This window comes from Pseudopipra pipra, chromosome 4, assembly GCF_036250125.1.
Source record: "Pseudopipra pipra isolate bDixPip1 chromosome 4, bDixPip1.hap1, whole genome shotgun sequence".
Classification (NCBI taxonomy): Eukaryota; Metazoa; Chordata; class Aves; order Passeriformes; family Pipridae; genus Pseudopipra; species Pseudopipra pipra.
Genome location: NC_087552.1, coordinates 67855768 through 67872478, shown reverse-complemented (window position 1 = coordinate 67872478; position 16711 = coordinate 67855768). Strand labels below are relative to the sequence as shown.

Sequence of the window (16711 nt, the reverse complement as noted above, 5' to 3'; positions counted from 1 at the left end):
TCAGATAAGTCATGTGAAGTACTTCTGAACTTCTGCTGTAACACATACATCCCAAGAGGGCATTCACTCTTAGCAAATATCTCCAAATTACTCTGAAAAATAGGTTCCAAGCTCCATGAGGCATGAGATGCAATGCCTCACCTGCTAAAACTAACATGCACTCTCTAAATTAGCAACAAAAAGATTGAAAAAAACCCTGTTTTGGGTAGTTCCCAACCCTTGTATCCAGCACAGAAATCCTACACTACATCTCATCCAAAGGGAATTTATCACAGAATTAGACATGAGTGGTTACTTAGATCCAAATACACAATCATGATTGATTATATCTGTGACTGACTGGGAACTCCCTATGTACAAACCTCATGGAAGCTTTTTGTACTCTGAAAGTGAGAATTTGTGGGGCTTTTTGGTGGGATTTCTAATTCTGATAAAACTTAACTGAAAGAAATAAACTCTAAACAAAAAATGCGTAAGAAGCTGTTTTAAATATTAAGTATACATATGAAAAACCTTGTATCAAGAATAAAGACTACAAATGTTACAATGTCTATTTTAATACAAGTCAGGAAAATTAGGCCTCAGAGCTTTCATTTCTGAATTGAAAACGGAGATGGGGATAGCACAAAAGACACGAGAGGCTTAGAGCCCTGATAGCTCAGCACCTGCACATATAAACAGGTAAACCAGGATGGCACTGGTTCATTATTATACGTTAAACAGCAAGATCTTCAACACAAGATAAGGAAGATAAAAGCGTTACCCTAACACTGAAAAAAAAACACAAACCTACTTTTTAGACTTTTTCTAATTTCTTTACCAAGATTTCTAATTTTTTCAAAATGTTACTGGATTACAAATTCAGACCTGCTTACCTTTTTAGACTTTGTCTCAAACGTAGAGGGTAGCATATTAGGGAACAACTTAAGAGCTACTGGAAGCAAAAATTCCATAAATGGGACAACAAGAAAAACCAAGAAAGGGACCAGGCGGAAAAGATCGGCACATATTCGAAGGAACTAGAAGGGAAAAAAAAAAGAAATGTATTGATAAGCTAAAATTTAAATATTTATTTTAAAAATACGTGATATGATCATCCAATTATCACTTAGGCTCACATATATATATTTGGTATTAAGAAAATTATAAATAACACAGAAAAAGGATGTGACAAAGTCAGTTTTTAGTATGTTTTTCTTCAAGTTGCTATATACTACAGAGTTTCAGGACTTTTCAACACTATAGAAAGTATTTCAAAAGCCTCACTGTGTCTCAATAGGATTATTGAACAAGTATCTCATTTAAACCTCTTAAAAGCACCTGAAAACAGGAGGTGGTCATTTGTTGTCATTAAAGCTGCTTAACTCCTTTTATGCATCTTTATTTGTGCTCCACCACTTCTTACATGCATGAGCTACTATGGACTAAGTAATCAAGAACAAAATGAAAGATCCCTCCCCCTGTGCCTTATAACAATTGTAATGTACATTTAAATCCAGGGTAATGAGCCCAGCTTGGTAGCTTCTTTTTTTTTTTTTTAAATCACTGCTTTTCTAGAGCAGTAATCCTCTGAAGCAGGCCAAGACATTGGTTACTGAATCTTCAGCTGCATGAAATACCATCCTTGTGATTTCTGTACACTCACAAATATGTATATTAGGCTGCACAGTCGATAATCAAATGTTCAGTAACTGTTGAAAGCTTAAGAACTCAGTTTATATTAGGGAGTGCAGATATTGCTTGATTCTACCTCATTTCACAACAGATATAACTGGTTGTTGGGAATACTGTCCGTTCCTAAATCAGAGACCAAAGGCCAGATGTGCACTATGGCACACTACTGCCACAGCAGATGTCATTCAACATCAGGATTTGATAAACACAGCTATGAGTGGTAAAAACTGGCAACCTAAATGCTATTACAAAACCAAACACATGCTTCCCTCTCTCACCCCTTCCCGCAGCTCAAAGCAATCAGGGGAACAGCAGCAACAACCAGCACAGACCTCACGTGCCTAGGACTGATTTGCTAGAATACAAAACCTGTAAAACTTCATTCAAAATTTTCTTAGCATAAAACCAGACAGAATCTTAAATACTGTATGAGGAATGCACATGCTATACAGATTCAAAGTTCCACTTTTTTTTTGTTTGTTTCGTTTTTATACATATAAAAAAACTCAGTTTCCCAGAAGGGATACTTTGGTCCATTGTTTAGAGGCTCAAGGATTTTTCCATTCATTCCAACAATAGAAGGCAAACGACTACCAGGGAGTTTAAAAAAAAAAAAAAAAAAAGAAAGAAAGTTTGGAGGAAAATTTTAAACCTCAGAAGAACAAGTTCCAAAAAAACCCACCTCAAAATTTTCTAGAGTACAGAGTTCCTATTTTAACCCAGTCTCTATTTTCAGTCAGTGCGTGCAAGTATTTCTACAAAATCCATATCCAAGGAAGCAGTTTTACCACTGGATTAAGCTACCCTAATGCTAACCTGAGACAAGGTATAAAGAGCCATGAAGGTGCACTAGCAGTCACACCTCTGATCCAGGTAAAACTGGTCCATAAATACATACATAGACAAGTGAAAAAGGATCAGTACAAACCAAAGAGGAGAGCTGGGGGCAGGGGGTGTTGCAAAACTCAATTAAAGCACCAAGCAGGACCAGTTTTTTTTTTCCACAGCAGCACTGTCCTGGATCATTTTACATAAATCATGGAACTGCACTCGGCTAACTCAAGGAAAACAGCTTTACACAGGAACCTAATACAATGGTGTACGATTACACACACGTTATTTGGCAGCACAGCAAGAAGACCTTGTGACTACCTTGTATCTGCTGCTACAGCTCACAGATTCACTTTTCCCCCCTCTGCAGGCTTGAAGAGTTTGTAAAGCTGGCAGACCTGCCACAAACTCCATAGTGTTTGCCACCTCACTTCCATGTCCTGAACCATCCTGCTGCAGGAACCATCACTAGAGCCATTAGTTTTTAACAGCCAGTATCATATTTTGCATGTTTTACTTCTTCCTGCCCTCTCTCCTAAGTGTAGGTATGTGACCCTGTTTAATCCAAACCCTGCCAGCAATTGTACCAGCAGAATTTTGGAACTGACTTTTAGTTTACATAAGCAATAGCTCCCTTTGCATTAGCCATGCTGCAAATGCTTGTTCATGTGGTTAGATTACTTGGATATCCTTCCATTATTGCCTCCAAAGAGGAAGGAAAGGGCAGGCAGAAATAACTCATTTGTCAGTCTGCATGAAGATAAAATTTCTCTAGGACTGTCAGTTCATGTACAGCTTAATACATTTAAGGCAGTATGTACTTCAATTTTAATTTTACATTTTTTAAAGTTCGGGAGCAACTTTGGCAAAGTTTTAGGGAATTTGGCATCAAAATTTTAAGACTTCTTCCAATCAGTCAGTATACTATGATTTAAGGTTGAACTGATAAAAAGAAATTAACTGTGTTAAAACAAACTTGAAATAAGGTTTAAAAAAACACAGTAGATAAAGGGTTTTGTTTAGCTGCAAGATGGCTTTGCTTTTCACTGATGCTGGGTTCTAAGTCTACCATGCCTTCATTCCAGAGATAGGATGTCCTCTTCCTCCAATACAGAAAACACAAAACCTAGACTGAGAAACTAACATCACTGCAGTTCTTAAAGCTATTTTCTCTACATCTCCTACACCAGATTACATGCATATACATTCACACAAACACACGTCATTAGGTAAGAAACAGGCTACATCAGTGTAAACACCACCTCATATCTGCAAACAAAAAAACTTCGGTTTTATTTAAAACAAGAAAAATTGAACATCTGCACACAAAACCAAAACGAATCCAGAAAGGCCAAATGCCAGATCACTACTTAAATATGAGAAAGATAGATCTATGATCAAAGGGCAATCAAATTAATAAGTCCACCTACTGATGGAATATTACTGCTGTTTGTATAATTTCCCAGAAGTATAGCTCAGTGAACACAACACAGGCAGGAAAATCAATGGTTTCAATCCACCCTCTGGAGAATTTCTGATTCTGTTTGAAACCATGAATTAATTTGTCTCACTTGGCTTTCCAAGTTTCCCAAAGCTCTCAGTAAGCCAGCACAAGCCAGAACTGCTGCTTCACCAAGTCCTGCAGTCCTCACCTTCCCCTGTCCTCAGTTACTCCTTCTTGGCACCACATAATCCCCTCTCACGTCAGCACACACTGTTATATTTATTGCTGAGCAACGTCTCAGCTGGATCAGCTGCCAAGCATATTCTTGCACCAGCATAAGGAAGGCGTCAAAAATAAGGAGCATGAAAATGCTGAGACCATCAACCGGTGCTGTTCTTGGAAAGAGACCACAGGTACCCACAGCTAAAAACTGCTACATGTGCATGTAACAATTTTTGCTATTTGTTTCACCTTGTGAATATAGGAAAAACCTTTGCATTCTGCATTAGGATGTGATGGGTTCTAATTACACATCAAAATGTTCACATGTGTACCTAATTTCATCAGGAAATTATGAAAACAATGAGCAAATATTCATGTTTTTTATCATTTATTGGAAGTTTTGAGGGCAGAGATGTGACCCTAACACTTCGTGTGTGCAAGTGCACAAACTGCAGAGCGGCAGACTGTGCCCACGGGCAGCACTGCTCACTCCTCCTGCAGAGTACATACACTTTTTGCTCTCCAGCATTTCTTCCAGCACATCTTTTTTTCAGCAACAGCTGAACCGCTTTTTTTGTATTTAAAAAAGGCAGGAAGGCAGACCTGAATTTTTAATCTGTATAAACTGCTTAAACATCTTGTCCTTTAAAACAGTAAAATGAGAACTATCAAATCAGCACGTTGCATATTTTGCTAATGAACGGGTGAAGTTGAATACCAATGCATTCTTAAAGTAAAAAAAGGAATTAACTACACCAGTTTATTATTTTACAGTCTTCTCATATATGAGCTCACATCAAATGCTTTTAAATATCCATATAACTTTTTATTCTAATTGAATAAGCTTGCATTTACTTCATCCAGAACCTGAAATTACTATTGAAATGCATGTATGTTATTCAAATTTGAAAGCACTCATATTTTGCATCTCCCTTTTCTTTAAAATTATCAGTTTCCTTTTTACAGTTTCATACATGTAAGCTACATGTCATGAAGAAAACAAATGTATCTGGACTAAAATTATTTCAGATATATTTATAACAGATAGTACATTATCAGTCATGAATTTCAGCCTGCTGCTTTAATCCCGTTCAAAAAAAAACCAAAAAAAAACAAGCAAGCAACAAACCAGAAATAGAACTGGCACAAATCCAACCTTTACTAGAAGTGTTTTCCCTCTACTTTTCCAGCTGGAGTGAAAAAGCAAAGAAAGTGACCATATACAGAGAAGTAGCACATGGATGGGAACTTTGAGAACAAACCACAACTGCTGCTCACATGACAAAACAGAAGAATCCTCTGCTGTTCCAACTAGAAAATACCAAATTTATCTTCAATAACAGGGAACACAACTGAAATGTTTTGGAGCAAAAATATCCAAAAATTTTAGTGTCCACACAGTGAGCAGGAGGGAAACACACCTAGCAGTTTTAATTCTAGGAATAGAAGACAACAGAAAGAACTAACTCAGTTCAATAAAATGGAGGAATCACTGAGGACACTCAAGTGAAACTGGTGTTTATTCAGTACCTGTCTCCGTTCTCGACGAGACAAAGTGTTTCCGTGCAGGATTCTCCAGAGCATCCTTGCAGCTATTTTGGTGTCAATCCACAGTAATCGAAACCCATGGTAATAGTGCTTCAGTTCATCCATAACCCTCTGTCCGAGAGACTTTTTCACAACTTCCACTTCTGTTGGACTATACACAGGACCTCCTTCTTCCAGCTTCTTGTTTTTGTCCTTTAAGGACTTCAGTGACTTTTCAACTATAGAGTCATCTTGAAGAGGACGTGAAGAATGCCACCATCTAACTGGGAGATACTGGGGACCTAAAACACCCAGGGTTGCTAGTGGCGTCCATGAGCCAGAAGAGCTCATAAGAGTAAAGTATATTTGTCCAGATCCTTTAGTCCAACAACAGAAATGATCTTTTTTGGAGTATGTGTAAACAGGAGGGACACCAGTGCAATATTTAAAGTGTACAGTCCTTCAAAAGAAAATGCATTCGAGAATTAGCAACAGATCACAAGCTATTTATATATATATATATAATATACACTTGTATAGTTATATATATTTATGTATTATAAAATACATCATTTGAAAAATATCTACAACATATTTATGAAAAAGAATGCAAACTTTTGTCTCTTAAGATCAATGTCTATACCTGAAAAGAACAAGTGGTTTTACTTCATGACAAAAAAAATAATCTGCAGGGAATTTTCCATTAAACAACTTTGAAAAGGTAGTTTATTTTACTCCAAATAAATAAAGAGTAGCCATCAGATGTACTTTACATTTAGAAAGCTACATTTGAAAATTATTCTGCAAATTCATGAGTAACACAGAGACCCTTTTACTACTTCTCCTGTTTGAGCAAAACACTTGAGAAAAAGAAACAGAATTTGTAGACTTGGGATAGGTGTTGAGTCAGAGGAAGAGAATTACTATCAGAGAAATCCGATTTCATTAGAGTTCCTCTCTTATTATCTCCATTCATTTAGTTTTCCTTTTTCAGTGGAAACTTTCGCAAAAAATTCCATCCTGGAATATGATCCGGGGCATAGAGAACCAGCACCTTGTTCAGAATTTTGTTCTTTTCTTTAATTAAATGTAGACTGAAGTTAGCAGGGAAGCACTGCCCAAACACCCCAAAAGCTCCTGTTACACACAGAAGAACTACTCCTTATACCCAAGTAGAACTCTACACACTTTTATAAAAAGACAGGACAAAAATAAAATAGTAGATAAAATATTTTATATAAATGAGTTCCATTAGGTGTCCCTCAAATTGAAATGCCAGCATTAAGTCACCTACAGGACAGAAATGATTGGGGTGTTTCTTCATGGAGCCATTGTACTAACAAAACAAAATCAGAATGTGATTTTTGTCTTCAGTCAAAAACAGAAAATAGGAGCAAATGGCTCTGCAGGTCTGAATAACATTTTAAGAAAAAAAAAAGTTTATTGAACACTTGTAAGTATTAACCTCCCTCACTCAATTCTCAGGAAGAAGCACTTTTTAAACTTAATTATCACATGTTCCGATGGATTTTAAATTCCTTTAATGGTTTTGTCTATTTAATGTTATTCAAACAGAGCTTTGAACAAAAAAAAGAAAGACTGAAATTATTACTTTTTAAAGAGACATTATTAGTTTCTAGTTTAAACTAAAGTTTTAAACACCTGACCATTCAATGGTCAGACAACTGCCAAAACAGACACAGTTACACAAAACAGTCTCTTGATCAGCTAGAAAAGTACATATTTGCACAGATATTAACTGATGAGAATGACAGGTCTCTTAAGAAAATAAAGTACATATTCAAAACCAGATTAAAACATTTGCATAAATCAATCCAGCCTGACTCTAAGCTCTAAGGCACTTCCCAAAGGCAGAGCTCCAGGCCTACAGACCAAGTTCCACCTACATACATCAACACTCTTCTGCATGGAGAGAGGAAGGGAGCTCTGCCAGCAGAACTGGTTCTGATTCTGCAGAGAAAAAAAATTTGCAAGAAATGTGCCTCTCTGAACATACTTTCACAAGCAGGAGGTCAGAGAGACTTCTATCCTAGTCTGTCCTCAGTATTTGTAATAGTAGAGTCCCCTGCTTTCAGATCTGGGTCATGTGGGGTGCAGGCACTAGTTTGTTTTATTTTAAGCAGCCACCTTACATTAACAGCAATTTTTGTTAAAAAAAAAACCAACAAAACAAACAAAACAAAAAAACCCCCAAACAAATTACAAAAAAAAAATATTTTTGTTTGATTTGGAAGGGACCTTATAGAGCATCCAATTCCAAACCCCCTGCTATGGGCAGGGACACCTTCCACTACATCAGGTTCCTCAGAGCCCCATCCAGCCTGTCCTTGAGCAGTTCCAGGGATGAAGCATCCACAGTTTCTCTAGGCAACCTGTGTCAGGGTCTCACCACCCTACAGCAAAGAATTTCTTATGTCTAATCTAATCCTACTCTGTTTCATTTTAAAGCCATTTCCCCTTGTCCTGTCCCTCCGTGCCCTTGATAAAAGTCACTCTTCACCTCTCTGTAAGCCCCTTTAGATACTGGAAGGCCTTCCCGAGCCCTCTCTTCTCCAGGCTGAACAATCCCAATCCTCTCAGTCTGTCTTCAGATGAGAGGTGCTCCAGCCTACAGGCTTAAAATCCTAAGTTTCCAAATTTCCAAGAGAGAGGTCTTATAAGACTTACACTAAAAGTCTTTACAAATAAGTACATAGATATTTGGAAATGCTTCATGTATTTTTAAAAAAATAACCACAATTAATTCTACAGCAGGTGATATAGAACTAACATGTCTGAAAAAGAATTAGTTTGTTTTGCATTAAAGGGTTGTGTCTAGAGACACATCCTTATGTTAAAATGGAAACTCAGGAAATCGAAGAATAGTCACTGTGCCCTGGTCAGTTTGACTATTAAATGAACTACAGAACACATATTTTAATATTCTAAGGAAAGGGATTAGGAAATTCATGTCCACAAGTACGCCTTGTGAGCCAAGCCAGGAACAGAGAATGGATTCTGCCAACATTCTACTCCTTAAGCTCCATAAGGGCACACAACAGCTGGATTCATTTTCAGAAGAGGACACCATCACCCAAGGCTGTAACATATAATAAACTACTTTCTCTGGTTTCACAGAGATACAAATCAAATGATTTACATTCCCAAGTGTCAGCTATGATTTTCAAACTAGCTGTGATTCAATGTTTACGGTACTCCACAGAGAAAGTATGCGGGAAGCTCATCACATCCCGTTATGACACCTGGAATCACCCAAGAAAAATATTAATATTCTACTGCTTTCACATCAGAACTGAAACAAAAAGGGAGGAAGTGGGTGGAAAAAGGAAGATCTCAGTTTCTTTCTCCCACACACAACCAAGCAGGTGAAGAGAGTAATACTCAGACTTCCTTTAATCTGTCAATAACACAAGCTGAAGCTAATATTTTAGCACTTGGTCTAGATTTAAACCTACGCTCTACAACACTACACTAACTGATTTTTCGTACAGTTTTGAGTTCAGAAAAATGTTCATATTTACTCACATCTTGTTTGCCAGCCTCAGAGATGTACAGCTAAGACACGCCCGATCTCCCAAGTTACCTAGAAAAAACATCAATAATTAGCATTAATTCTGAAATTCAGCACATTTATTTACACAGTGAGTTGCACACAAGCACGTGATTTACAAGACCAACCTTTACATAGGAATGGCTACTACTGAAAGCACAAAGATGCAGCTTAACAGCAACTTCCCTAAGCACTGTTTGTCAGCACATTCACACTTTGGATGTTGCCAATTCTGTTTTGCTTTTGACAGTAGGCACGTGAAGTACTGAAGCCCTATTCCAACAGGAGTCAAAGCACATGCCTTGTTCTTATTTCTCTCAATCTGTAACCTCAATTTACAGCACAAAAAAGAGAAAACAGGTGGGAAGCAAGGCAGATGAGATGTTCAAGTAAACTGCCTGTGCACATCTGTGGATGTGTGAGGTACTGCTTGCTCTTGTTCAGTCACCTGAAGACACATTTCCAAGTCCCTCGGGCAAGTAACTATATTGCAGAAAAACATCACTGAAAGCAAATGTAATTTTTTAATAGCTCCATGACAACACAGGATTAGATGATCCAAATGGAGCACTTGCCGAGCATTTAGGATGAAAACAGCTTTTTGTTTGTTTTAAGCAAAACAACAAATAAAACATGAGTAGGAACTTAAACACATTTCATTAGAGAAGCGAAACCACATCACTTCAACACATTGCTGTCCATTTTGATTAGCACCTGGTAAAAACAGCCCTACTCTGTGATCTCTCTGCAAAGGATACAAATTGTCTTGAAGGGAGAGGACCTGACCCAAAGCATATGAAAGGTTAGCTTTCCAGAAAAAGCCATGTTCCTCAAAATGAATTTTATTTAAAACGTTAACTCAGAATCAATCCTAATAATAGCTAATAAAGTCCACAAGTAGGACTGACACCTATATACAGGCATCCTCTATCCAAGTATAGAGACAAGCAGCATCCACTCTGGAAATAAACTGAGGAGAGACCATGAAATGATAAATCATTTCACAGGCTTCAATAAAGGGCCATGCTTCAAAGCCTTCCAACCCTAATGGCAGAAGCATCAGCAACATGAAATGCTACCTAGTGGCTGTACACAATCTACAATCAGTGAAAATCATCCCTGAAATCACTGGAAAGGAATTAATCTCCCTAAAGAGACTTTAAAAAAATAAATCTTGTATCGACACCTAGCTACAATAACTCAACAGGTAGCTGAGTTATACCAACTGCAAAAAGATTTCTGGACAAATTACAGGAAAATCACATAAGCAAGACTCCAAATGCCTTGACACTTTCTGGCCAATCTTCTCAGAATTTGTTGTATCCAAAACAAAACTGGAGAGCTGGATAGAGCAGGTATGCTGTGGTTTGTTTCTCCCATCTGGAACCTACTATTTCTAGTCAATCCTAAGAGACAGCAGGATAGAAAAGTCATTTTAGAGGTTAGTTGTACCCTTTTCCACCATTAAAGCCAAGATATGGTCTATGACAGAACCTAAAGTAGAAAACTCTGAGAAAACACAGCATCCAAATACGAGATAGTTTAAGTATTAAGGGAAAAGAGATACCACAAAACCAGGTGGGACAATCAGAAAGTATAGAAGATAACTTATCTGATGAAAATCTTAATAACCAAGGGATGTCCCATGCTAAGTGGGCTCTGAAGTAATTACAGCAAAAGCCATCGCATTATCAAGTCAAAGGATTTACCCATCTCAAGTTATATCAAACTCTAACAGGCACTTACTGCCACTGCAAGTAGAGCCAAAGGAAAAACTGTCTCTTTCTGGCTCAGAAAGCAAGCTTTGAGAATCTGTGAAGGCATTCTGATACTCTCTAATATTTAGAGAAAGAACAGCAGCTGAATTTCTAAACCCAAAAGGCATCTCACAGGATGTCCCTGACTTTAAGGAAGAGCTGACCAAAGCAGATAAGTACCCAGTGTCTAGACAGGTAAGCCACAGCAGGGTAATCTGCTTGTCTCACCTGAGTGCCAGGCAGCACACAAAGCCCATGTGCCAAAATCCAGAGTCCTACTAGGAGAGGACACTGCCTGCTATGGACAGGTGCCCCCAGAACAAACAGAGATGATCTGGAGATCAAAACTGGCTTGGAGTTTCTTAGATAAAAAACTCCACAGAGAGCAAGACACTTTCACTTCACTTACTTCCTTTCCAACCAGACTCATTAAATGTTAAGGAAGGGGTCAAAGAACAATATTCCAAGGTTGCCATAAGAAAACATGCTGACTCAAATGCTTCTTGTTGTACAGCTATTCAGAGTGTGAAGAGGTACACAGAAACCGTTAATTCCAGCTTTGCCAGTCTTTGCCAGACAACAGCTCTTTATGTTTTGCAGTGTCTGTTATAACCAAGTACCTAAGAGCAAACCAGCCCTGAAATAAAACACATACTTCCTACAAAAAGGAGCAAAGTCCATAATCCTTGCTTCTAGGGTAACCCAGACATCCAGAAGTGTCTGAATAAGGTGAATATTGCTTAACCACACTCAACACTCTTCATTTAAGAAACTTGCATTAGCTTTGTAAGAAAGAAAGGCAGTAGTGCCAGAAAAACTGTATGTTGACACGTTCCTCATGAAAAAGGAGTAATGAGAAACTTTATTCACAAATTTAATGAAACATCAAAATCAAAGTTTTTAATGTAAAATAGCTGTGTACTGTTACTATGTTTAGAGTTTTTAAAAATAAAATGCTAACATGAAGTAAGTCCCTACAGAAGTGTAAGCTTGCAGTACTTAACAGTCTGATCTTGACAGGAAGAACATTTAGGATTCTTAGAAGCACTTAGCTTTAACTTAATCTTAGACTACTTACACGTAGAGCAAAAGAAGATGAGCTAAGTAAAGCAGAACACCACACAAAAAAAAATTACACCTTACAATAATGCATTAATAATAAATTAACACCCCAAATAAAAGCACTGATTGTATCATAACCATAGTGCACCACAGCACACTAATTGTTTGATTCTATCACAGTATTTCAGCACAGGTTCTCTAAGATTTATAACATGCAAAACCAGAGCGATCATTAGCACTTCTTATGCTATGCAACCAGAAGAATCAAATTTAATCCCACATAATTGGAAGGTACATGGATGTGTTTCTTCCTGTTATAAACTGGACAGCTGAGATACCCCAGTTGTTGGGGTTTTTTTGAGGTCACTGTACAAGCTCAACCTAAATAACTGTTTTTACAGTAGTAGTTTAAAAAAAAACCCATCAACCAGAAGAAGTTATCGCATTTGAGTGATTACTCGTAACCAAGAGGACAGCCTGGTCATCATAATGGACGAGCCTCCTCTTGGCTCACCAGGTTGGCCTGAATCTGGACGTGCCGCCGGCCTGTTCTCAGTGACAGCGCTCCAGTGACAGGCCGGGCCCGTGTCAGTGACAGTGTCAGTGACACGCCGCTGCCTGCTGAGCTTTCCCTCATTCCTCACTAACCCTCTGCCATTCCAGCTCTGGGACGTAAAGAGCAACCACAGGCCTCGCACATGTCTCAAGTTATCAGCTGTTTCATGCCACTAAACTTCACCACCCAGAGATCCTTAAACCGTCAAATTATCTTGGTTATTAATCGGTATCTCAAACTGCCTTTACTTTTTATTTGCCAGGCTTTCAAAGCCACGAAGAAAAAGACGAATTCATATATCCTTCCTGATGCGAACTAAGAAAAAAAAACCCTTGTACTTTCTTAAAGGGAAGGAGCACATAAACTAGCGAGAACTCCACTCCACACCCAAGCTACGCTGAGAACAAGGCGGGCAGGACCGAGACGTAGTTCCTGCACCTTAGCAAAAAGCACGTGTTTTCTTCTTCCCCAGCCAGCCGGCATTTAAAGGATACGCCTGCCCCAGCTGCCCTTAGGGCAGAGCATCCTCTCCAACCACGCTGGTAGAGGAAGCACATGCTTAGAGGCCGCAGGACCCAGGGAGCGAGGGCCGGGACAGGCCGGGCCGGGAGCAGCGCCCTGCCCAGCCCCGGCTCGCCCCCGGCGGGGACTCAGCGGCGGCCCTTCCCTCCCGCAGCGGCCTCTCCGCCCACGCCAGGAGCCCCCAGACGCCGCCGCCTCCGCTCTCCCTTCCACCCTCCCGTTTCCCCTTCGCCCAGGCCCAGCGAGCGGCCCCGGGGGAGCCTCACCGGGCTGTGGCCGGCGGCGCAGCGCTCGGGGCAGGCGGCAGGCGCGGCGCCCGCAGCTCTGCAGCAGCATGGACGCCATGGCGGCGCTCGGCGGGCGGGCGGCCCCGCTCCTGTCCCGTCTTGCCGCCCGGGCCGCGGCGATCTCCCTCCCACACAGCCTCAGCAGCGCCGAGGAGCCGCGTTCGCCCAGCACCGCCCCCGCGGCGCCGGGCACGCCGGGAGCCGTAGTCCAGAAGTGCCCGGTGAGGGCGGCTGGAGCGGGCTGTTGGGATGGCGTCACCGAGGGGCAGGCGCTGTGGGGTGTGTGGCTCCGCAGCCGCCCGAGGGGAGCGGCGGGTGAGTCTCGGGACCTGCTGCGGGTACCGGAGGCTACCACGATGACGGGTCTCCTACGCCCGAGGGTGGCTCGCTCGCAGCCCGCGGTCGGGAAGGTCGGGAAGCCCGAGCCCGCTGCGAAGGGCGGGCGCTGGTGCCTCACGGAGCCGCCCTGAGCCGCTCGGACCGCTGTGGCCACGCAGAACGCCAGCCCGAAGTACAGCGGTCCAGCACCAGATGGTGCTTCCTGCCCTGGCAGCGGGGTAGGACTGGACGGTCTCCAGAGGTCCCTTCCAACCCTAAGAATCCTGGGATCCCGCGGTGTGCGCGGCAGGGTTGCCGCACGCCTGGGGCCAAAGCCCAGCGTGCCGCTGGCGTTTGGGGACTGCTTGGCAGCAGCAGTTCCAGTGCACACACGTGTATGGATTGCGGATCCAGGGATGAGACATGAAAATAGCTTTCTTGTGGAGCTGTGATATCTTTGATAGGAAATAGCACATGAATCCATGAATCAGTCAGTTGACAGATGTGCCTCGCTAGTGCTGGTTAATTGCTACAACGTAGCATGATATTCTTAAAATATCAGTTCTACTGACCAGCGTTAGGATCTCTTATCATATACGTCAGTAGTCAATACAGCATTACGTATCATTTTGCATACTTTCGACTGCAGAGGCAGATGCAGCGAATAACTGGAATCAAACTGCAGAAATTATAATTTAACCTGAGAGCACTGAAATTTTAAAAGCTGTGTACATGAGGTTTGGGTGTTAATGCCTTGCTTGTTCCAAAAAAAAAAAAAGGGGGGGGGGGGAGTAGAAGTTGCTGGAAGTGTCTGTGGACAAGATGGCTGACAGCCCTGCCAACAAGATGGCTGCCCCAAGGACAGGTCTCCAGAGGGATGAGGGTGCTGTGGGCTCAGACCTCTCCTGCCTCACAGGCCATTTACAACACCAGGCATTGCATCACCTCTACACCTACCTAAACCTCAAAGAAAATAGGTGCTATTTAACCTATATTTACCCTTATATGTCAAGGGTAGCAGAAGCATCAGGTTTGACCCAAACCGTGACTGAAACAGCCTCACGCTAATAAAAAGCCAAATGAGTTCTGCGGTTATCCTTTCATGCTTGAGACTTTGCAAATGCAGGAAATTAATTAGTAATGTTATAAAGTTCTTTTGTGTATTTAAAGAAAATCCTCAGAGGTTTCTCCTAAGTGTGAAAAATTTAGATGAAAAAGATTCAAAAGAATATGTGAAGATGGACTATGCAATTGACTGAATATTTAAAAATAAAAAACAAGACACTCTTTTCTCACATCTTTTCACTGTGTTGGCGATAGTAATACTAGTGTTGTTTACATTTAATGATAGTTAACAAATTAATTGGTATTATTATTTATGTACTCTAATTACTAGAGCTAGTATTAAAATGTTAGGTTCCCAAACGCACTAAAAGACTTTTAGCCAGCTGTGTCTGGTTTACAAGTATTTAAAAATGTAGTGCATTTAAATGGTTAAAATTATTTAAAATGTGCAACCTCACAATAGTGCTTTATGTTAATATGGCAATCTTAAAAAAACAAACAAGCAGCAACAAAAAAAACATCTTCCCAATCTACACATCTCTCTCACTAGACTGGGTTTGTAGCTTTCTCTTGTTATTCTTTTTTCTTTCTGGTTGGCTGATAACAAAACCAAATGAAATGGGGCAACTAATGGCAGTTCCTCTAACAAAGCTGCTTAATTATGTAGAAACATTATATGAAGCCTATACAAGAAGAATAATATGCTCTGAAGTCATTAAACTATTGACAAGAGATTTCAGACAGCAAACAGATGATTACAGAGGTCTCAATACATTTATGCAGACAAGTAACCAGTCTTTCAATAGTTTCATTAAATTCATTAGTATTCAGGGTGGCAGACAATGTAGATGCATGTGCCTTTTCAGAGCTGAATTCGTTATGTTTTTGTACAGTCTTTTGTTCCAGATTTGTTTATACCTGGAATTTACATGGTTTTCTACCATATATAAAAAGGATTGATAATATACTCTGAAAAAATTGTAAATAGATACAGTTTCAAAAAACTAACTGTGTGCATTTACCAAGCATTGTGAAGTTCTGTTTAAGATAAGATGGAGTATTAATAATTTCCAAGTAGTTGTACAAATTGTTCCCACAGGAAAAGGCCGAGTGACTGTAGGTGACACATGGACCTTCCACACAGGTCAGTCTTTGTCTTAAAGAAAAACATCTTTCACTCCATCCCGAGCAACAGACCATGAGTTCACAGAGAAAACACTCATCCCCAGAATAAATCACCATACACATAATTACTAGGGGTTTATTTTTTAAAAACTCAACTGCTACAGCCATTTTAGACCTGGTTTTTAAAGCAACCATGTTGCTTGGAAAAGTTGTCAGCCATCTTGTTGAAAAATGTGTTTTCTAGGACGAATAGGATGAGGGACTGAAAGGAAGAAATACAAAGCCTTCTTTCTAGATGGATTTCACAAGGATCTGAAAATTATTAAAATAAATGTAATATTTGAACGTTAAGATTTGAAAATTTAATTTTAAAATTAAGATTACTATTTAGTATTAAACATTGATTTCCCCCCCCCCAAATGTTTAATAGAAGCAAAAGCAAAGTAAGAGTTCTCGAAACCAATTTGAAACAACCTCCAAATAACAGGCAAATGTGATGCCTGGCAGAGCCCAGTGATAGGACAAAGGCAAGGCTGTTTTACTTGTCTAAAAGAGGTATGATGCAAAGACCTATAAAAGCACAGAACATGCCTACGGCTGTGCTTTACTAGCATAGACATGACAAGGAGCAGATGAACCCATAATTCTCAATAAGGAAGGTTCGAAATCTGTCTAGAAATTGGGGAGCAAATGTTAATATCAACAGGGAGCAAAACTGTAAGGGAACTACTATATATGCAGTATTCTTGT

General features: G+C 40.0%; 1 protein-coding gene and 1 long non-coding RNA gene across 2 annotated transcripts in view; one reads left to right on the top strand and one right to left on the bottom strand.

The window, feature by feature from the left end:
• LETM1 (leucine zipper and EF-hand containing transmembrane protein 1) overlaps window positions 1-13612 on the bottom strand; it is a 30974-nt gene extending 17362 nt beyond the window's left edge. Inside the window, exons 1-4 of the mRNA XM_064653430.1 lie at window positions 13433-13612; window positions 9245-9302; window positions 5702-6158; window positions 876-1019 (exon numbers count right to left, since the gene is read on the bottom strand). Of these exons, the coding sequence (XP_064509500.1) occupies window positions 876-1019; window positions 5702-6158; window positions 9245-9302; window positions 13433-13511 (738 nt within the window). The 5' untranslated portion in view covers window positions 13512-13612. The remainder of the gene's footprint in view (window positions 1-875; window positions 1020-5701; window positions 6159-9244; window positions 9303-13432) is intronic.
• Window positions 13613-13619: 7 nt separating this feature from the next.
• LOC135413552 (uncharacterized) lies at window positions 13620-16086 on the top strand. The gene is made up of 2 exons (XR_010430284.1): window positions 13620-13768; window positions 15936-16086. It is a non-coding gene; the product is annotated as an uncharacterized LOC135413552 (long non-coding RNA).
• Window positions 16087-16711: the final 625 nt, after the last annotated feature.